Raw genomic sequence first — 23,437 nt, 5'->3', positions numbered from 1 at the left:
TCAATGCATCATGAGCGTTATTGCCCGGCCCGCTGCGTGTCCTTTTAACCCCGCAGACTGCACTGACCATCACGTGAACTCTACATGAACCATCCACACGCAACCATGACCGGGTCACACAGCGGTCAATGATGGTCAGACACACACGGGGACAACAGTACTTAATGACTTTATTAATAATATGATTTCAAAATAAAAATTAACATTAAAATAACATGTTTTGTCCTTGTTAACAACTTGCATCATACGGCCACATGGTGGCATTGCAATGCCAAGTTTTTATTTTCCAAATATACCAAATTGTTCTGCACATCCAGTTCATTTGTTCTGCTTGGACCACATATATGGAACACATTTCGGACTCCCCCCGCCCTTTATCCCCAGTTTAAAAAAAACAAACCTTTATAAATACAGGCAACCCTGTCCCCCTGTCACTGACACATTATGACGACCACTGACGCAGAAAAATCCTGTCTGCACATGCCCCCTCCCACCCCCTCCACATATTTGCAACCATTTGCTCAATATTTTTACTTTTTCCTCCTTCTCTAAAAGATCCACACAGTAGATATTCTACCTTTGCTGTATTATACACGCATTATATATATAATATAGTCTCAGCTGAAAGGCTCCACTCCCAAAGACCTGCACAGAGTTGCAAAGTGAGAGGAACCGGAAGTGTTTCTCTCCATTCTCTATTCCCATTTTCACTTTTTTTATTAAATCGATCTTCAACGTTGCTCAACATAGAAACACAGGACTCTTCTGGATAATTTAACGGTTATATAAGGTTATGTTAGGATCACTAATTAAAATTGTTCAACTACTTTTCTGAGGAATCATGTTATATTCATCATTTTGGCTTTGGCTCTAAATACTACAATACCCATGAGCCTATGCGGTTGTTGCCATGGAGAAGGTGTCAGTCAGAGGCACCAATCAGGTAGTTTTTAAACAGTTTTTCATTGCAGGTGTTAACTAATTCAAGCTTCAGATTGTAAAATCACTTTTTTTTTTCTTAACAGAATTATCTTTAACTTCCACCTGCTGTTAGCAGATTTTTTGTTTGTCCGCAATGCTCCCCGGAGTTGTAGTTAACCAGATATTTTCGGGCAGTTTTTAGATAATTTTGACTTAAAGTGAACCACGAGAGTTTAATGTTGATCAAAGACTTAAAAGAGCTTCAACTGTGAGTAACGCAACAGTGTCTGTGGAAAAAACGAGTGACACTTTTACCTCCGATGCCAGGGGGCGCTCAACAGTTCTAACCCACTTCACAACTCTGTCGTTTCCTATGATGTGTTTCTTCAGGTTCATGTTCTCATAACTTGATGAAATCAGGTCACTGTTTGTTTTTGTTTTTGGGGGGGTGGGAGGGGGGGGGGGTGGGGGGGTGTAAAGAAACACTTGAATCATTATTTGACATGACACAGAAAATAAACATGTTTAGCTCAACAGTTAAGTTGTCTGAACCAAAGTGTCGGACTCCTCTTGTCCTTGTTCTGGTCCAGTTCCTCCTACTGGAAGAAGAGGTTGATAATGTTTTCCTACACCTGCTTCTCGGGTGTTCAGCTGTCATCAGAATCATGACAAAAAAAACATACAGGGACCTTCCCCCATAACGTTTTACGCCTAAAATAGATCCAACAGGCATGTTTGTGAATAATAGTGACAAATCATGCCAAAATAAAGACAATTAAATAATAAACAAACAAAAGAAATGGTTGGCAAAAAAAAAAAAAAAAATCATTTCATATCGTATTGCATGTAAATATTGTATAAAATCCTTAAAAATACAGTTCAGGTAACTACTTAAGTACTGAAGTCATCACAGCCAAAAGTGCAGAGGTCCATAAATAAAACATTGACTGTGGGTAGACAGTGGGGCTTCTCTCGAGACCCCACGTAACCTCCCCTTCTCAACCACCACAACAAGGGACTGAATGGGTGCCCGGTCAAAGGTCAGAGTTCATGAACTAGGACTTAAAAGTTCCCACATTGATGCACAGAGAAGAGGACAGAGAGGTTGGTTTTTAAAATCTCTCCTATCGCTGACAAACACACTCGCAGATGCACAAACGTCACTCACACAAAGTTTCAAAGTTCATTCTCAGTAATCACGGCCTGAAGTTCTGTTGACAGAGGCACACCTAGAGAAAATGAGGGTGGGCCGGGGGGAAGAAGTGAGGGCAGGAGCGGGGTTACTGCAGGGCACATAAGGCGGCAGGAATCCAGGTTTATTCGTCGTTTTTTTTTTGGAGACATTTTCCGTGCTCAGACGGCATTTACAGTAAGGAGAGGGAGTGTGTACAGGTTGCTGAGCCAGGCAGGCAACAGAAAAAGAGAGAGAAGTATTAAAGCTATCGAAGCGTCAGAATAAAAACACTGTCGGCAGGAAAAAAACAGAGGAGGAGGGGGAGGGAGGAGGGAATCGCTCATTGAAGGTTTGTAAACCAGTGGGCTCGTGTGTGTATGTGTAAAGCCTAGAGGGGCCACAGGAACTAACACACCAGGGGCCTGAATCAAGAAACAAGTTCACCTCATTCTGGCTTCACGAAACCTAATACTGGTGATCCTGGAAACCGGTCTCATAAAGCTGGCTGCTGGCTCTGTTAACCCATAATTTACCAAAGTGGGCAGGAGTTTGTTTACATTTGAGAGGCGTAAAAAGAAGTCAATCGTATTATTAAGACAAAACTGGATCTCTCTGGGGCAAATGTAAAAAAAATAAAATATTTAGAGTTTAAAAGATAGAAAAATATCAAGGAAAAGTAGGCAACATCCTGTAAATGTCACCATATTCACATGTAAAACAAAAAGGTAAACAAGAATGGTCAAATAGTTAAAGTAATAGACTATAGGGATGCACCGATCTGATACTGATTGTTTTGTTTTATTTTCTAAAGTTAGGAAAGCAATGTTTAAGTCAAGCCTGATGTTGCCTTGCACAAAAAAGATTGACCCCAGTCACAGCGAGGCAAACAGCTTATTATTCACACACTGGTATCGGTCGATACTCAAAGCCCAAGTATCGGTATGGAGACTGAAGTCGGATCGGTGCATCCCAATAGACTATAGCTAACAGTTCGCATTATAGGCTTCATTAGACTCCATAATTAACATGTTTGAGTGAGAATGAATTGATTATTGACATTTGTGCTTCTCTGTTTCTTGATCAACAAACAAAAAAGTAACACTGCTGCAAAAGGCTGCAGAGTAAATGTGTACAATTTTGAAGAAAATAAATCTTAATTATTGTTTATCATTAAGAAGGAAATGTGTAAAATGTATTGAATTTAGAAACCGCTCTGTGCCTGAACTCAAATGTTAAGCGGTGTGGTAAAAAAAACTGTCTACATTAGTGTGATAATGCACTCTGATGTGTCCTGATATTAAGAATAATGGACTCAATTTGTATATAATCTTCTAGTAGCAGTGCGTGGATAGATATCTTTTTAAATAAAGATGCTTTTAGTGGGTATTTCTTTTTACGTATGACCACTTTGAGTCTAGAAAAATACTGTGTTGCATGAGTCCATGCATGCTCTTGTGAGCTGCAGTAATGGATAATTAAAGCAAAATAGACTGCGCTGTACCAATTAAAGAATTTCAGTTCAATTAAATGCAACTGTAAATATCATAATAGATTGATAACAATGGCCAACTTGCTCTGTGCTACATGCTAGAGGCACTGTGGGCATCTACTGGGCTATAAACGCTGACAATAAACAGCAACATTATTAATGAAGCATCTTCTTTCATCTTCTCTCCCCTCATTTCCTGTCACCTCTAATAAAACTAAAAAAGTGGGTTGTGCTACAAACGTATCATACATGTCTGCTATGGTTTAGCATGTTAAGCAAAGTGAGTCTACCGGCGTGTGATCATGCCGCTTTGTGCTCATTATTACTAATCATTTACAGGTTTTGATGTAATCCTCCAAAGTGAAACTTCTCTGAAGCAGCACTGGTGTAGTGATCTAAACTGGTTAAACTTAGCCAGCTTCTTGAGACCGTACAGCTTGGGTTTAAGTCATCCGCCTTACCCACTGACCTTGCTTCATGATGCAGGCACCTGGTATACACATTTCAAATCACAAGGAGGGTTTTCTTTAGCTTATATTTCTGCTTACGTGCCCTTTGTTGATGCTCCCCAAGTGTCCGGTAACTTGGTCTCAAATGGTCCGTGTTTAAATACTTCAAACCGCTTGAAGAGGGAACCCTGATCCTATTTTCAACGACAACCGTCTCACAAAACACACGACACAGCTGACGCAACTGTTACTAGAGCTAATTAATGTGAGTAACTACCAAACGGTCCCCTGATGCTCCCTCATTAAAAACACTGAACCTAATCTCAGAAAGCAAAAACATCAAAACATGCCGACCACCACCGGGGAAAAAAATAGTGGCCTTAAAATTTCTAGAGGGCTTGATTAACAGAGACGTCACTGATAGAAATGACCACAGCCTACAAAGACACTGGAAAAAGAGAAGCAGGGATGGAAGCCATTAAGACAATACTGGATATTCAGGCATCCCTATTAACACTTGGGGTTTGGGGGGGGTTCAAGCTGTGTGACCATGGCTAACAGAGCGCACACCCCACCCCATCCCCCCTCACACTGCAAGTTGCAGAAAAAGGCACTAGAGTGGGGCTGTAGAAAAGTAAAAGCGATATACATTCATAGCTCACAGGTTATTTTAACCGCAGTCTGGGAATAAATACACAAAATGCACTTGTAGAAAAATAAAATGTAAAAAAGCGTGGCCCCTATTTATTTATTTTTTCCTTATTTTTGGATTCTGGGAGACAAGTATGGCTACTTTTTCACGGCTTTTTTTTAAACCCCCCTCCCCACCCTACCCTCCCACTTACAAGGCAATTCAGGAGTGATCCTCCACTGCTCTGGCTGCGAGCAGTCGAGGCCTTTCATGCACGCCAACATGAGAAGACGGGAGTTGGAGGAGGAGAGGAGGGATGGATTGAGGGGTCTTCAGTGGGAAAGGGGGGGCTGTTGGTAGGAGGTCAAGGCTCAGCTTTCAGTGCGAGGAAATAGAGGGGAAACTCAACAGAACATGTTTTTTCAAATGTTCGGACAACAGAGAAACACGGTCATTCAAAACAGAGTCACACATACGTACAGCACGCGTCTCAGTGTTAAGTGTACAGTGTTAAGTGTACAGACCCCCCTACCCAATTTTAAACAGCATTTATAACACACTGTAATAGCCATAAGCACATACAAGGACATTAAGGTACAGTGTGTGTGTGTGTGTGTGTGTGTGTGTGTGTGTGTTTTACTAAATTGTCATTCATTGTCAGTTCATAAACCAACAAGGAGTTATACCAATCTTACTTATTACATTATAGTGTGTTATAAACCACTTATTCAACATTTATATACTGCTTATAAATGCTAAATAGGGGGGTTAAAGTAAATTATTACCTGAATCTGCATTTGCTTGCCGTATGTGTGTGAAGGAGGGCAAACTGGCTGTTTGTGCTCGGGCTTCACGAACAAAGAGAAGTCGGTAACCACAAAGACAACATCTCCTAAACCTCAGCAGTGCTCACACACACACACAGACACGCACACGCGCATGCACAGTCAACACACTACTTAAAGAGTATGTCGGAGAGAAATGAGCTCCAGCTGACAGCAGGGGGAAGGGGACTGAAGTGTTCTGCCGAGTACGGAGTGTGCGTGTGAAGAGGAGGAGGAGGAGGAGGAGGGGAAGTATTGGGTTTGCAAAGGCGGGACTGCAGGAGGGTGAAGGAGGGTGTGGGGTGCATACCACAGCTCTGCACAGACTCAAAAAAAAAAGATGTGTAGTGAAAATCTGACTGTAAACGGAGTTCAGCCACTCCGCTCCTCCTCCACCCTCCCGCACCTCGTTCACCACCTCCAGTTTCCTCCCCTGCGTCACGCGAAGGTGATGTGTCTTCATGTGTGCTTGTGTTTGTTTGTGTGTTTCTGTTTGCGTGGTAGTTCTTTGATGATTCAGTCAGGCCTGTGAAACAGCTGCGACACGATGTGGCTGCTCGTCCCCTCCTTAAAAAGAGGAGACGAGGTGGTGAGTCTACCTCCGCCGCTGCCATCCACAGGCCGGTTTCCCCACAACGTTTTCGGCTTCCTGTCACGTGGCTGTCGCCTCCAGGTAGCTCTGTAGTTTGCGGACGGTTGACTCGTCCAGTGAAAAGAGGTCAAAGTCAAAGGTGGTGTTGGTCACGTTGAAGTGGCCCGTCTCCTCAATCAGGTTCACAATCTGACAGAAGAGTGAGAGGAGTGATCAATCGTCATCATTTACCATAATCATTATTCCTGAAATACACATATATTATATATATATATATATATATATATATATATATATATATATATATATATATAATATATATATTTAATACTTGTTTACAATCAAGTATGCCAGTATGATAGAAAACCAGCCAGGATAATGTAGCCTTAAATTATCTATTTTTTAAATACATTTCAGTTCTTCCTAGCAGTATACAACAATAATTCCTCATGAGATGATTAATTAATTAATTAATTTGGGGGGCTCGTATAGCCCTTAAGAGTAAAAGTCAAGCACATTTCATGCACTTTCAATGTACCTACATTTCGAATAAAAGATTGTTGGTTTACATGGCCGATGGTGCGGATGAAACACCAGCTTATTTTAAAAAGCAAGCGTTTTCCAAGGAGTATAATCAAATTAAAGCATATTTCTATCCTTGAAAACATAATTGCCACATATTTCCCAAATTTTCAACCCTGTATGTGACCTCGACCTGGATAAGTGACATAAAATGGATGGATGGATTAACCAGTTAAAAATGATAGATGGCTTTAAAAGGCATGCTTAAATCGACTCTTGCCTCTTTGCTTCTGTAGCTATTAGTAGAGACGTTGTTTGTTACAGGTCAGACGGTGCTGACTGCAACAAAAAGAGGAACTGAACAGCCGCCTACACGCACAGTCCACTGTCACAACAATCCCGTTTTAGTTTATTCTACAAAAAAAAAAAAATACTTCCTAATGTTACTTACATTAGTGGTGACAGCAGACAAGAAAAAATAGTAAATACATCTATTTTCAATATGTACTTCAGATCACATTCTTCATTTTTTACGCGGTCCATTCATGGTTCACCACTTATCCGAAATGCAAGCTGTTGGTTGTTTAGTGCAATATTTTAACAATGGAATATGGCCCGCTATTTGACAAAATGATCAACAGTATCAAGTGAAAACAGAGGCACGAACACACACCTGCTGCAGGACGTTACGCTCCCTTAAAGCCATCAGTCTGCGATGGAGGTCCACCAGTTCTTCTGTGTAGGCCTGCAGAGTGAACACGTCAGTATTAAAGAGGACACGAAGGAGTCATACAGCTGTTATTTTTGATTGAAATCTAAACTTCTGAATGAACATGGTAAAAATAATCTTTAAAAAAAGGAGTTCGCCTGACCTACTGCAGGCCCTAATTAGAGTAATGTTCTTTTCTGACTTGAGGCCAGTCAGGTGTCTCTTCTGGTATTTCTGATTGTGAAACTATCCCCGTGTGTTGGCTCAGTGAATGGAAGTGAAAAATATTACATTCGTTTTTACGAGATAGTTAGACAGACCTTTTCATGTATTTGGTGCGTCCGAAGTTACATCACAACAATATAGGCTATCTAGGCTCAACTGTTGAGTGTCTATGGGATCAAATAACATTAACATGATAGCATAAGCAACTGACTGTTTATTTTTGTTCACTTAAGGTCATCCTGAAGTAGACCTCGTCCTTTGAATTAGTGTGGGATTCAACCTTTTTCTTAACTTCTCAACAAATCCATGAAACTGAGCTCATGTTTTAATGTGAAGGAGTGATATAGGATCAGTTTACCAGTTTCATTTTATTCATTCACTTCATGAATCATCTCGTCACAAAGTAGTAAAAAGAGAATCTTTTCAAGGGGTTCATAGGCCAGAGTCTGTCTGCACATCTGGATTAATTCACTGTCCATTACTCCATCTTGAATTCATTAATGCACTCATTGAATATGGACTAAACACTGCTTGTGTGTATGTGTGCGTGTTAAAGCGTAAAAAAAAGTTTGATTTACCCTTCCTACCTTGTCGTATCCCTTCTTCAACACCTTCTCTGAGCGAAATGAGGAATCTGGACTCTTTCTGCCTGAAACCTGTAGAAAAGGAGAGCGGGAAAGGAGGAAGTACATTACAGAGAGGGAGGATACAAAAGAAGCAGAGGCAGTGATGTGAGACCATCTGGGACAGTGATGACAGTGAATACAGCTAAAGTGTCACTGTAAGCCTCATGCAGTCCTGAAACACTGTGGTTCTCATGTCTTCGGGTTATTTTAGATGGGTACGAAGCAAGATGTTAAAAATACAGCATATACTGAAATTAAAAATGAGTTGTCTTTGTCTGAAACAAATGCCTTCAACTGTTTTTTTTAAGTATTGTTTTGATAGTTTTACTCACACAAAGGTTTTTATCAAACTAACAAAATACATTTCTTTCATCATTTTTTCATGTTGCCGCAGGATAATGTTGACATTTGAACACTGAAGAATACTGGATGAAGATGAACTCAGTAATATTTTTAAGAATAAATAAAACCAGAATCGTTAAACAGGAGGGCGAACTTTGAATCAGACAGTTGATCTAACAAATGCAAATGTCCATGTTTGGTATAAATGTTTATCTTAAACTAAAAATTAATTCATCCTTAACACATAAATGAAAGCAGGCAGTAAAACAAGGTCTGTGAGACTCACTTTATTATTGGAGGAGCTGTGTTTCTGCAGGGGCGGGGCGGGGTCTCGACTGGGGCTGTGCGAGCCGTCACTGCTGTCACTCTCGCTGTCCAGGCTGAGTCTGACAGAGGGGACAGGGCAGGGTCAGAGGTCAATCACACATAGACTGGCAGACAGAACACACGGTCATTCTGCTTAGCATTGTACTTGGGCGTGTGCATCTTAGATTATAGTTATTTGCTGCTAATATGGAGCCGGTTAATTGTTTGGTGAAGACACAACAGACATTTAAAAATCAACAAGAGTAAACAATACTGAGAAGAGATAAAAACGGGGACAAGGAGTTAACGAGCCTGACCATCTTACAAGTTCACTGCAGGTCACACTGTGTGAAATCAGTCTAATAAAATTAGTGTCTGTGTTGTGTATTTTGAGGAATGTCAGAATTTTTTGATAAAAGCCAGTTGACTCACGCAGAAAGTTTCCCCTTTTTTCTATTTTGTGCACAATTCTCACACATAAAAACCTGCGTGGAGATGCTGGAAATTGGAAAAATATTGTAAAAAGGTTCTTACACTTGGCTGAGGTGGAAAAGTCAGACAGTAGAAAACCGAAAAGTTTTCATGAAATAAGTTTGAAATTTTCACTTGATTTGAATGGAACTCATGCACTGCTCTTTTGTTTTAAAAATGCAGCAAAACAGTAAACTCGGACCATAATGCTTCCACTTCTTTGCATTAAAAAACTCAAGAGAAAAGTATGTCGCAGGCTGAGAAAGAGTGCAACATACAAAGTGAGTTTGAGGTAAACGTGTGTTTTAGCAGTAGCAAGATTGAACTTGTGTCAGAGCACCACTGTTTTTGACCAACAGCCAAAGATGGAAAGAGGCCTTCAGGGAGACTGACCGAGAGTCGCGGTTGGGGGGGTTGGTCTTAATGGGTGTCTCTTCCTCTGAGCTGCTGTCGTCGTCATCCGACTCTTCTGACTGGATCTCCTCCACCATTGATCGAAGGGGGCCTGGGAGAGGGGGCAGAGTCACACAAACTATAGTACAACTCACATCAACTCTTTAAATCCAGATATCTCTTCATCATTAATGAATTGATGCTCATCTCTTCAATGAAACAAGGTGAAGGGACTCTCTACCTTGCCCCGGTTTCTGTCCTGGCTCAAAATCCGAATCTGAACTGGAGTCAGAGCTCGAACTGGAGTTAGAGGGACTGGAAGGGGCCGACTGCTATAAGAAGAGAAGAAGAAAATAATCAGATGGAAAACAAGGAAGTAAAGAAATGGACAGAAAGTTGATGGGACAAAAAAAACAGAAATGGATGGGCTGATAAGTCTCGAGTTAAGTATCAACACATTAGATGATTATTGTGCCGTCTTTAACTTCTGCCTTTTCTCCTGGAAAGCATGTCTACAAATGCAGATGTGTAAGTTCTCATTTGTGAAAATTTTGCTGCTTTAATTTCAACGTGATTCAACTTGAATATACAGTATGGTGACAATATAAGACATTTGAAGATGTTATTTTGGGCTAACAATTATTGTAGATGCTATAGATATCGATTAATCGATTAAATGCCCTACATTTAAATACAATGATCATAATAATGACGTTTTTAACCGCTTACCGCATTGCAAAACCATCTTTTTCACTTCCAAGAAAGTCTGAAAATGCAGCTCCTGTGGAGCCAACGTACCTCTGACTTCGAAGATGCTTCGTCCTCTGAATTTGACTCTTCCGACTCGGGAAGTTTCTTGGGCTCCTTCGGCTCCTGTGTGTCGTTTTTTCCTTTGGCCCAACGACCTTTTTCCTTGGGAGGTTTCTTCTCTGTGTACGGCTGGCTGGCCGCAGACGAGGAGGAAACACGAGGAGAAGTTCCTGTGAAGGCCCCGCTGGTCGGCGCCTTCGGCCCCTCTGAGCTGCCCTTCTTCTGCTTCTTAGCGCTGGGTTTGGGAGACTCGACAGTGGAGGGTCGTTTTCCCGGGGCTTTAGACTCTGTGGGCCCTCCCCCACCTCCTCCCCCTCCGCCCCCTCCACTCCCAGCCCCCCCTCCTTTAGGGGACATGCCCTCCATCTTTGACTCCTTCAGGGTGAGTTTAGGTTCCTTAAAGGCAGCCTTTGGTAGAACCTTAACTTCATCTTTCACTTTGATCTCTGACGGCTTTTTTGAAGATGAGGATGAGGAAGAGGAAGGATCGCGACCACTTTTGCTGCTTCCGTCTCTGTCATTGTCTCCTTTCGATGTTGCTTTGCTCTCAGAGTCTTTTCGAGGCCGTTCACGATGCTCCTTGGTCAATTTGTGTGGTTTGGGTCCTTTGCTGCTGCCACCGCTCCCCTCTTTGCTGGGTTCCTGGAGAAAGAAAACAAAATCACTGTTATCAACAATCTACTCTTAAAGCACTCAGCAACTCAGCAGCAAAAAGACTTCATCAATAGGGCCGACTTCGTCAATAGGGCTGGCAGACTTCTTCTGGTTGGTTGGTTGGTTGGTTGGTTGGTTGGTTGGTTGGTTGGTTAGTTAGTCGATTGGTTAGTCGATGTCCGACCAAACTCTCATTGGTGATGTTGCTTTCATAAGGTTGTGTGTCCAATAAAGCATTTTATCCTAGCTAAAAATGCCAAGTGTCCTTCTGAAACGCTCAGTGCCAGAGCCTGGCGTTTCTTTCAACGGAGATGCCTTGATCCCACGATTCTTGCAGCGAGAATGCAGCTGCCATGCAAGGTAACTGGAATATCCACGGAAGTGAAAATGTGGACACAAGGTGGACAACTTACTCTGGATGAAGGCTGAAGCACAAAGGGAGAGATGACAGATATATGCAGATGTATACAGTCCAGCAGTATTAATTTCTCCGCCGTTTTTGTTGTTCAGCACTTTTACATGTAGTATGTAACAGTTGGTCTTTGTGGTAACCTATTTGTCTCGCACCTTCTGCACTGTAATTAGACAGGTGGGTAAAAAAAAACTTTTTTGTCCTTGTTGTCCAGAAAAAAACCCCACAGAGCTCCCATTGCAAAGAATTAAAAAAAAAAAACTCAAGACAAAACGCTTTGGTGAACATAGACAGCTGCCAGGTAGAATAATCTCAGTGCATTATAGATGATGCACCTAGAGATACTCCCAATCGGACGTGTACACGGACAGCTGCAAAAACCACGGAGCGTTGACTTTGGAGGAACTGTTCCACACATGCGCAGTAGAACAAGAGTAGAATCTACAGCCATGCTAGCAGCTCTGTGAGACTGTGCTAAACAGGTTTGAGCTTAATGCTAAAATAGGTATGCTAAACATGCTTTCAGAGACAATGCTAACGCGATGATGTTTAGCAGGTGTAATGTTTATCATGTTCACTGTCTCAGTTTAGTGTGTCAACATGCTAATAAGCACAAGACACAAAGTAAGCTGAAGCTGCTTGGAATGTCATTAGCTGGTAGGTGCAGGTATTTAGTCACAAACCATCCAAATGTCAACCTCATGGTTGCACTAGAGGTAAAGTCAGGGGATTATCAAAGTCAGTAAGATTCATCCTCTGGGGATCGTGAATGTTCTCAAGGAAATCCATCTGATAGGTATTGACATATATATTTTAGCCTGGAACCAAAGTGGAAGACCGTCTAACAGGCTTCTCTGGAGCCGTGCTGCTGCCACCGTGGCCACAAACAGTAGAAAGACAAAAGAAAAAGATAGTTCACCACACACCACTTCACAAGTTAAACAGAGTTACTTGTCCAGACTATAGCTGCTGCTTTCAGCTGCCAATCTGGACTGACAATCCTGGGCAAACAGGACATGGACTGCATTGGTTGTATGCTGGTGTTACATTAGATTAGACTCTTACTGTGAAGGGCAGTAAATGAGCGAATTTAAATGTACAATAAAACATTGGGTTAAGTAGAAAAAATAAGCATCTAGTGAAGGTTGTATCCGCAGGAGTGGGGTTTAACAGAGATCTCTGGCACAGTGATGCAGGTAGAGGAAAGTATTTCCACACTCTTCCGCTTATCAGTTAACAGTTTTACGTTTTTATGTACATTGGAGCTGTTATTACAATAGACTAATAGACGCAAAACAGACTGGAGGATTGGTGTGTGTGTGTGTGTGTGTGTGTGTGTGTGTGTGTGTGTGTGTGTGTGTGTGTGTGTGTGTGTGTGTGTGTGTGTGTGTGTGTGTGTGTGTGTGTGTGTGTGTGTGTGTGTGTGTGTGTGTGTGTGTGTGTGTGTGTGTGTGTGTGTCTTCAGAGGGGGCTCTTATTGACTTTTTCTATAATCAGCAGATGGACACAGCTGGATGAAACCAAGTCCAAGCCGGTGCTCAACACACGCCTACTCAATGCCACAGCAATAACGTGGACTGAAGAAACATGTATTCCAATTTCAAAATGAAGGGGGAATTTAGTCATCAGCCCAACGTGAAGTTAGTCACCAACAATGTGGGTCTTAAGGTTTTGTAAAATTATACCAAAATCAGATTGTGTCTACAAAAAAACATCAGGAGGAATCTGATAAAAGAATAATTATGCAAAGTTATGATTATGAAACACCCATGCCATTTAATTTCAGTCAAACCTTACCACTAGACTGGTCTGTAAAAGATTGATACCAAAACGGGGCAACAATGGGAAATGTAACAGAATCAGTTTCATGTCCTGTCTTCTGGCAGATAAGCTGGATGAACTTCTGCATACAGATGCTCACAAACAGCTGGCTATGATTAGAAGTTTGAGTCAGCCTGTTCTCAAGACTGATTCAATGATTTAACACAATGTTCATTTACGCATTTGCCCCCATAGCTTTCAAAGGATGTCAATAGAAAATTGACTGGAATGATCAATGATGTGTTGACAGTGTTTAGTTAAATACTCCAGATGAATGGAGCAGGCTGACCGTGGTGAGATGACCAAGATGGTATTTTCTTGTTGGAAACTGAACCAACCTTTGACACATGAGAGGTCTTGGTCTTCTTGGGGTCTGAGAAGGCAGAGAGGGGGATGGTGGGGAGCATCGGGTAGTCTGGACTAGGCCTTGACACGGCTTCTGCCCCCTCTGGAACCACCAATACCTGAAATTAAAGAGACAAAGAGTTGAGTTTCTTTGTGGATCGTAAATATTGTATAAACATTGTAAATTCTTGAATAGTGTATTTACTTTGACTGAAGACAAAACGCAAAACCAAAAGATAAATGGTTCATGACTGACAGCAGGTCTATGGTTTGAATCATCAGTACAAAAGATGAACTCATCAACTGTTTTAGCAAATGGGAGAAAAAGCTTCAAATTCTATAACAGTTCTTTGTTTTTTCTCTCTTTTATTTGCTTCTTTTCGTGTTTTTTAAAATTTCATTTATACTTTATATACACTTCTTTTACTTACTTGGTTTAATCATATTTTGAATGCTGTATTATTATTATTATTATTAAGATGTGTTAAAGGTTTCTATGTGACAGGACTGACAGGATTTCTGCAGGCTTCAAGTTAAATTCAAGACATAAGAATGAAAGTATGATGAATAACCAGTAGGAACAATCTGGCCTATAATTCTTTTTTATCATGTCACATTTTTTCAGCACATCCCAGCAGAATCCAACAGTAATTTCTCATCATATTATTCATTTTCTTTATACAAATGTGGATGGATGAAATTAACACCGATGGATCAATGGGTTAACCAATGGAAAGTGACAAATTAATTTAAGTTTTTTCTGAAATGATCACTTTGTGACTGTGTGTGATGGTGCTGAAATACTAAAGAATGCACACATGCAGATAGCAGAACCAGCATTTCATCACACTTCATGGCCCATGATAAAATAAATCATGTAGTAGCTGCTACTGTTGTATTATTGACAACAATAGTATCTGCTGTTGACTCTATTTAGTCATTTAGCCGTCAGTCAAGTCAACCAGCCCATGTGTCAGGCAGCCTCACCCCTCCAGCTTTGATCAGCTTTCTCCTGAATTCTTTGGTGGGGTTGTTGAAGGTGAGCTTCTCACAGCGCAGGTGGTTGACTGGTGGGTTGCCCTCCAAGTTGAGGAATAGGTCATAGTTGAAACACACCTTTTTTGGCTCTTCCTGAAGAAAGACAACAGGATAAAAGACCGTTTTAAACCTCCTTTAACAGCATGTGTGTGCAAACTAATTTGCGTTTGTCTTTCTGCATTACACAGACATATTTCACAACAAGAGATAAAAGCTGAATGAATGAACTATCACCCAGGAAGGCAATAAAACACAGACACAGCCGGAGCCGACACACTGATAAGAATCAACTAACATTCCTGAGAGACGCTGTAGAGAAGAGGACAATTAAAGGCGAGAAAGGGGCATTAAGACACTCTTCAGAGAGAGAAACAAGCCTTCTTGTAAATGCGATTAACGGTGGCTGATATTTACACTTCTCTTACTTGCATTTTAAGTATTGTCTTAATCTTGACAGTTTTGCCCATTATGTATTAGTTAATTGTACATAAGAGGAAATGTTACATTTTTTGGCTGCAGTCCAGAGGTTTAATATTATAAAGAGCTGCAGGAGACGATGGTTCGCTAATGTGCACGTACCTCTTAAGCATCGTCCTTATCTTTTAATGAGAGTAAAGTGAGCCTTTCTTTCTTTCATCATTCATTTTAATGGATGATGGTGACTTAAATGTGCCAGTATAATGGTGTGTGCTGATTTTATTTCTTACACTTAATGAGAGAAATGCCTCTCTCATAAAGGTTTTTCTAACAAAATCATGCTTTCCGATTGGCCAAGTGCAAATATAGGAACTCCTACTGGAGAGTGTGTTAGTACAGCTGTCCAAAGTGAAGCCATTCACAAAAGAAATCGCCAAACAAGGGGTTTAAATCATCACCATGTTGCACTTAAACAATCTCTATGCACTTAAACTAATCTGCATATTCTTGGCTGTGGACAATAACCTGATTTCTGTAGCATCATGTAAAAGAAACAACCATTTTTTTGTCTTCTAATCAAGTTACGTAATCAACCCCGTTAACTAGATTTCTTCTGGAAAAACGGTTTTCCTCCCAGTAACCCAGACGTTTGTGTGCATCTAAAGCAGTCAACAGTAAGGTTGGCCTCCTGCAGTCTGTAAATATTTCAGTGCAGTTCACAAGTACGATATCCACATTAATTGCAAAGATACATAATATAACACCCACAACATGTAAAAATCAATTTACAAAACTCAAACCATATCGTTTTTTTCTTTTCTTCTTTTTTTACAGAGTTCACCATCAGTGTCCGTTCGATCTCACCTTGTTCTTGAAGTAAACCTCAATAGGCATGAGGAAGCCTGCGTAGCCCGATTCCTCCACTTTGTACGGAGGCTCCTTGCAGACTGCAAACAGACACAGACATGTCAATAGCAATAATTACATTACTCACATTACTCTTAACAATAGAGTTAATGGGGGTGGACAACCCTATTTCCAAGAAACAAATACTCCTTAAAGTCATTCACAAAATGAAAACAATTTTATACATACATATACAGTATACTCTATATACAACCATGAATACAATGATGAACACATTTTTTTTTAAGTGTATACAACAATAAATCAACTTGGCCGACATGTTTAGGTATTTACAGGATGAGTGCACCATTTTCTAAAGGAGGCAGAAATGTAAAGAGACAAATGACACATCGATTATTTCCCTGCACCATTTGTTGTGTTGTGTTGCGTCTGTGCTACCTACCCTCACTTTGACCTCTGTGAATGATCATAAAAATACAACTTCAAGAATGTCATTACACCTGCCTGCAAAAACATGGAATCTTACGCATGTATGGCGGTGTCTTTTTGGTACACAAAAACAGTATGTGAGACGTTTAGTATATCTCAATTCTTTGTGTGAAACCAATAGTATGTGAACTGCATACTATTTCTGGTTAAATATTGCAGTTAGGCTTTCAAAGTTATGAGATTTTCACAGTACCATAACTTCATCTGAAAATACACTTCACTGTATCAAAGTTGTTATTATTATTAATTTATTAATTAAGTTGTTTTAATTATGCATAGCATGCGTGTTTGGACACAGCATAAGATCATAATCCCCCTTCATGTTTTTATTTAGCACTCTCTTCTATTTTTTTGTGTTCATCATTTTGAAATTACATGAAATTAGTTTCTATATTCATAGAAATATGCTATATTATGCTATATTTATTACTTAATGTCTTTTATGTAGCATCTAAAGCTTGGGCAGGACCGATCGATTCGATTCTTCAGATATTCGTTTGTTCGTTGGGTAGGCGTTTGTTTTTAAATTTTGGTATTCGGATATTTGGTTTTTACATGATCCTTAAAAAATGCCTTTAATTGAACCGAAAGACGTGTTGCAGCACAGTGTTTGCATTCTCAGTGTGAGAGACTTTAATGTGTTTTGCTGTCAGTTGCGGGCACTTTTCTCCTTCTCTTCTCTCCTCCCACTGAAGGTGGGTGCACATCAGAGAGCAGCTGCAGGACAGTCACTAACGTGTTATTCTGCTACCAATATTAGTATCAACAATGTTAGGCTTGAAAGACATGCATACAGGCTGAAATTCACCAAGCTGTTCAGCGCAATAAGCAGTAATAATAAGCCGCTAACTTATGAATTCCACTGGAGCACTGCTACATGTGCCATCCATCTAAGCCGGGAGGAGAAACATTGGGGACACGGACAAATCTGACTGTCTGAGTTGCGTTATAACCGAGCAGTCTGATGTGTAGAGGTCTGTGTGCTTCCACTGTAGCAGACTGGTTTTGTTTAGGCAATTAAACAACGAGCTGGCCGGTTCCTTTCTGATAAATGCTAAAGGGGTTCAAATATCCTAATCTGTGTCTCACCTCTTTTGGGTTTGGGGAAGCTCTCGTGCAGGCGGAAGACAACCTTTTCTACAAAGTGCTGGATGTCGCCGGTCTCTGGCCCTCGGACAAACACCATCCAGTCGTGGGTGAAGCCTTCTGATGTCACCTTTTTCCTTAGCTGGGCTCTGTGGCCCAACTCCAGCTTCACCTGCACTGTGCACTGAAAAGAGACAGAAAGAGAGGAAAGAGTCAAATACCGTTTATCACGACAAGGCATGTAGACGTGGGGCGTATATATATACACAAACCAGAAATAGGCCAAATGTGAACATCAAGGGTAGAAAAATTGAGATCAAGAACATGATGAAGATCTTTGTGGACATCGTGGAGAGCAGAGAAAGGTCAAATAAAGGCTTTAAGATTGTTTTCTTCTTCCTCTTAGACTTCAAACTGCAAGTAGATTCCTTGTTTCATCACGATAAAAAGAGGTTAAAAGTTAATTTAATCTTTAAGAAACAAACTAGATCAAAGCTAGTACTTAGATTAAACCGAGGGGCCATTATTCATTTCACCTTGAACAAAAAAAAAACCTCTGAATCTCTCTTTTCTTGTGAACTTTATACTCAAGAGGAGAAGTTGAACACTTAGTCTGGACAAACACAAAGCTAGACCGTTGTCGGGACGCTCCCTGAGGAAGGGGAGTGATTAGCTGACCGAGCCGACAGATCTCAAAAGGCTTCTCCAGAAGAGGGGCACATTTTCAGGCTAACTCTCTCCGCCAAGAACAATGACAGCGATGGGACAAGCAAATGACACTGTGCTGGTGTTATGGTGGTGATTGGCATAGCAAGTGAAGAGGCGAGAGGGGGGGGGGGGGGGGGGGGGTACTTTATGTCCAGGGGAGGACTGAAGAATGTGGGGATTTGGCCCAGCACAGAGCAGCTCGTGAGCTGGGACTGAGTGGGGGGATTAAAGGGGACGGGATTGAGATGAGCTGGTCTGGCACTCCCTGGCTGGCTAACTCTTACGCACGCGCACACACCCACAGTGAGCAGCGAGGAGTCCCTCCAATCATCACAGGCCCCCCTTCATCCACGACTCCGCAAAAAATCCAGACTGTGATAGGGACAACAAGAATCAGGATGATAATGAGCCGAAGAGGAAGACGGTGAATCAGAAATGAAAGGGAACAATAAACTGGAGGCATGAAAATTTCTCCCAGTCCTCTGAAGATTAAGAGCCCAGGAGGAAATATGAGGCTGAGGCAATTAGATCCAAGGTGATTAATTGATTAACTGGTCGACAGGCTAATTAATGAGGAACTCTTTTCATAATTGATTAACAGTCTAAACCCTTTTTAAAGTACAAATACCAAACCTCCACTAGTTTCAGCTTATACATTGTGAGTATCTGCTGCTACCTTTCTTTGATTAATGTGACAGTAAATGTATTTATATTTGTGTTTTGGACGAAAGAAGACATCTTTCAAGTTCAGCTCTAGATTAACATAACATTTAGTTTAATTTAGAAGAGCTGAGCAATTATTCAGAATTTTATTGAAATTGCACTATGGGCGAGTGCAATATCCAAATTGCAATATTTGTTAAAAGGGAAAATATATGGGTCAAAATATCATTCTGATTTAAATACTGTGTGGCCGACCTAAAAAAAAAAAAAAAAAAATTAAATTCAAATCCCACAATGATTATTTAAATATAATTTTCAATGCAAATGAACTTAATGATGCAAAACTGATCAAACAATAAATTTAAAATTGAATTTTCTGCAGATTGACTTCTAAAACTACAGCTAAATACAAAATACAGGAAATGATGATGATACACACGGGCATGAATTGAACTACGGCTGCACAATGTGAGGAAAATATCTAATTTCAATCATTTTTTACTCATATTGCAATTTTGATAAGGTTCCTAATATTGGAGGGAATTTTGCATCGTTACTCTCATTTTCCTTGAAAATTGTATTAAAATGATCGGGGTGTGATTTCCGTTAGGATCTCTACCAAACAAATTATTTTTCTTAAAGAGATATTCAACCCATTTTAATCCAGGTCTGTGTCTTGGCAATGTGGGCATTGAGTCCGTAGCTGAAGTCCCCGAGGACCAGCATCAAACACCGTTCATCTGAACACAATGCTGTGACACAGATCTGGATTAAAAAGGGTAAAATATCTCTTCACATCTGTAGAATACCATCTGTAGGCCAGGACGTTTGTTCTTCATCTTCCAAGTGTGTGCAGCAATAAGCATCCAGCTTACTGGTGCATTACCGCCATCTTCTGCTCCGGAGTGTGGATCAGACAATAGACTTACAATCTAAATCCCTTTCCAGGACATATCTCAGCACCATAATACTTAATTCAGATTGGTATTTTGACACATATTTTGCTTTGTTCTCCCCTGCAACTTGGATAGTGCACTAGTCCATATTGCGACTTCGATAAGACTGTATGAAACTATGAAGAACATGCTTACAAAACTCAGCACTGACTATAATTCCTACCAATAATCTGAACATTAAGAGCCTATGAGGCAATATTAGGCTGGGAAATAATGACAATAAATGAAAACCAACTTGACGGAGATAAAGATTAACTGAACTGCAGCACACTGCCTGAATACTCAGTATGAAACACTGAGGACATGCATCAAAAACAATCATTAATTTTCTCAATCATTTAATTAGACTTGTACCAAACAGACAAAATGACTTCACATTTATTAAGCCTTCCTCTATAAAAAGGCAACAAAACCAGACCACACAAAGCTACTAATGTCTCTCTCTCTCTCTCTGCTCAAATTGAGGGGAAATACAAATTTTGGCAGACACACCGGCTCCCATGAAAACAATGAACTCCCAGCTGACATGTAAATCACACCCCTCGTGACCATGTTAATCTCTTCCAGCTAATAAACGATTACAATAAAAAAAAGTAAGAAAGTTTCCTTCGGAGGACACACATACAAACAATCATGATGGCAGCTGTGTTTTCATGAGGCTGCAGGTTCCAGCTAAATCCTCCATCATCACACACCAAACCTCACATCTAAGAGAGATGAAACAGTTACTTGTATTGGAAAATGGTCATTCCCAGAGAGCCACGGGGGAGACACAAATAGCCTATCTGCAGTACCCAAGGAAAACAAGTGAGTATTGGAAATAGGGTGTGTGAATGAGCGTGTGGGGATTACAAAGCGCTGCAGGACCACTCATCATGTCATCCCAACTGCAATGTTCATAAATTGAGATCTCATAACTAGAAAACAGAAAGGATCTCAGAATTTGCACACACAGTCACGACCCTGCTTCACTGCCCACTTTGGCTGTGTCATGATGCTGTTATGTGCAATAAATAAATTAAAATGCAACATTTACAGATTCAACTGTCTCTCTTCTGGGTCTCAGACTAACTAGGTCCACCTATCTAAAACAAACACATGTACAATAACTTATAATGTTAATTTAGAACAGTGAGGGTTATTAGAAACACCTAAGTACAAAGTAATAATTAAATCGGGTCAAACTGCAGCCTCTAAAACGACCATAACGTTTAATCACACCTCTCTTTAACCGATGAACAACTAAGCGTTGTAACCTTCATGAAGGTAGGTCTCATTGTGAGGCTACTTTATTTTGGCTATGTGTACCAATAAACTGGAAATTGTGCATATATTTGAGTAATAAGAAGGACATATCTAATGCAAATCTTTCACATAGTTAACATTCATTACACGTACAACTTCAATGTCTCCTATAACTTGCAGCATTAGACTTCCTTTGGATGAACACTCACAGATCTAGTTAAAACTTCAAAAGGGACCAGCGCTGAAGCTCCAAGAAAGTGGCTGAGCCACTTTCCATGGGTGTGTGTGGCCTAGACATCTGAAATACAGTCCTGAATAACCTCAGGCATTTAGAGAGTAACCCAGTTTGAAGCAAAATCTCCCTTACAGTTAAAGGATATGCAATTTGTTTCCCCACTTTTCTGCTAAATAAATGGTGCAGCTTTTTTTTAGGATGACATAAATCCTTCCTAAAAGGTATGTTTTATATTCTGTGTTATTTGCTTCATAATAATTATCAGCCAATGCCTGGGTGGTCATCAAAACTGGATTCAAGTTAGACGGAGTCTGCACTCAGGAGAATTTGTCAGCTTTCTCACCACGCTGCTTGCATTTTAGTCCACAATCAAGAAGAATGTGGTAAAACATTAACCAACTGTTGGCAAATAATGCAGAGATCTTCCAGAAGTTGTATGGTCGGTTGCTGGCTTTATTAGCCTCGCATGTGAGGTTTCAGGCCGCTGGCAGTGCAGACACCACCCCGCCTCTGCAGCCCGACCTGGAGAGGACAAATCTTTTCCCCGGCGCCTTGTAGCGGCTCCTTAGCCTTTAGCCGACGGCCGACACTCTCCTGATAGGTAGACTAGCTTAGCTTAGCTACAACAAAACCTCGTCTCAAACTGGTCTGCATGGAGTATAACAGTGTGCATGTACGTGTTAAACGCGGCAGTAAAGGTGTGAATCTCTTTGTGTGCCTGGTTGTGGCTATAGCTATGCAGCGGTGCTGAATGGTGTGGTACAGTGAAGCTAGCTAGCGGTAAATACCGATGTATGAGTGCCCAGCTAGCATAGCTCCAGAGCCAAACAACTGCGAGTTCATTAGCAGCAGGAGCATTTTTTTCTTCTGGCTAGCAGCACAGAGGATTCACTCCTGCCCTGCCGGCGCGCAGCCTGCTGGCGTTTGCTCCGTGAAAAGTTCAGCTTCCACAAGGAGACAGAAAACCCACTGTACCTGGTTCTCCATGTTTCTCTGGCCTCAGTGATTGTTGTATTTATTTACAGCGGCGTTTGTGGAGCGTCTCCCCAGCCTCTGCTCCTCATTGTGTGTCAATCCAGCCCAGAAGCGGAAGGCAGACGGGCTCCCCTCCCCTTCCAGACGGCTGCTGGCAGGCAACCAAAACAGAAAGCTCTCTCAGCCAATCAGGGAGCGGGAAATTTTACCCCTCTTGAAAGGAACCAATCGGAACGCTCGGGAGGCGGGGCAGACGCTGAGCTGCAAATACAATTAAAGCATTTTCTGGGGGTTTCCTCGAGTGACAGCGGGCCTGTCCCAATGGCTACAGCTCTGTTTCAATTGTAAAATGCACATGATGCTAATTGATTAATCGGGGTTCGATTGCATGGCTTTCACATTCTAACTTTTACTATTAGTCTGGCAAATGCAAAATCAATAATGGGGCTTATATCTAACTTATACAACAGTATAAAGAATATGGCACTGTGCATACATACTGATATTATATATTTCCATCTTTTCCTGTACTAGTTGCCTATTGCAACATCTGCACAACCGTTTCCTTCAGGGTAAATAAAGTTATATCCCATTCCTCCTACGTTTACAACAACAACAAAATCAGTATGCTTAATTTTCTGAGAAATTCACATTTTTATGAACAGTCTGATGTAGTTTGTGTGAGCTTTCACATAAACCTCCTACCAATGCTCTTCTTATAAAACCAAAATAAAATCACCGTGTTATTGAGTACAGTATTTTGTAGAACAATCTTGAAGTACTTTACTGGATTATTTCCATTTTATGCAACTTCTTTTAGACCTCTATTCAACTACATTTCAGAGGGAAATATGTTTTTTACTATACAATCCACATTTATATAGCTTTAGTTACAAGTTAACTACTAACCACACTGCTTACATGTAAATGCATCAAAAATAATGACCCGATAATACAGTGATACATTGACAGGGACCATTCATGCTGCATTAGGAGTGCATGAAGCCAATTTTTCATATATTAAGTGTATTATTTTAAATAG

At 40.7% G+C, this 23,437-nt stretch overlaps 1 protein-coding gene across 1 annotated transcript; it reads right to left on the bottom strand.

Annotated features, from left to right (window-relative positions):
• Positions 1-563: 563 nt before the first annotated feature.
• LOC310966643 (protein ENL-like) lies at positions 564-22,461 on the bottom strand. The gene is made up of 12 exons (XM_083940442.1): positions 22,396-22,461; positions 17,617-17,797; positions 16,036-16,118; positions 14,704-14,847; positions 13,710-13,835; positions 10,473-11,126; positions 9,916-10,006; positions 9,675-9,786; positions 8,791-8,890; positions 8,115-8,192; positions 7,276-7,347; positions 564-6,269 (listed from the first exon to the last, which is right to left on the bottom strand). The coding sequence occupies exons 1-12, from the start codon at positions 22,405-22,407 to the stop codon at positions 6,141-6,143; spliced, it is 1,782 nt and encodes a 593-aa protein (XP_083796568.1). The 5' UTR covers positions 22,408-22,461; the 3' UTR covers positions 564-6,140.
• Between the last annotated feature and the right edge of the window lie 976 nt (positions 22,462-23,437).

This window comes from Echiichthys vipera (assembly GCF_963691815.1).
Source record: "Echiichthys vipera genome assembly, chromosome: 3".
Taxonomy (NCBI): Eukaryota; Metazoa; Chordata; class Actinopteri; order Perciformes; family Trachinidae; genus Echiichthys; species Echiichthys vipera.
This window is presented reverse-complemented; position numbering and strand designations above follow the sequence as displayed.

Excerpts from the sequence above, each read along its gene's own strand:
- LOC310966643 (XM_083940442.1), bottom strand. Across the intron at positions 14,848-16,035 it reads AGGTTTACTTCAAGAACAAG|GAAGAGCCAAAAAAGGTGTG; the intron begins GTGAGATCGAAC and ends GTCTTTCTTCAG. Across the intron at positions 8,193-8,790 it reads ACAGCTCCTCCAATAATAAA|GTTTCAGGCAGAAAGAGTCC; the intron begins GTGAGTCTCACA and ends CCTTTTCTACAG.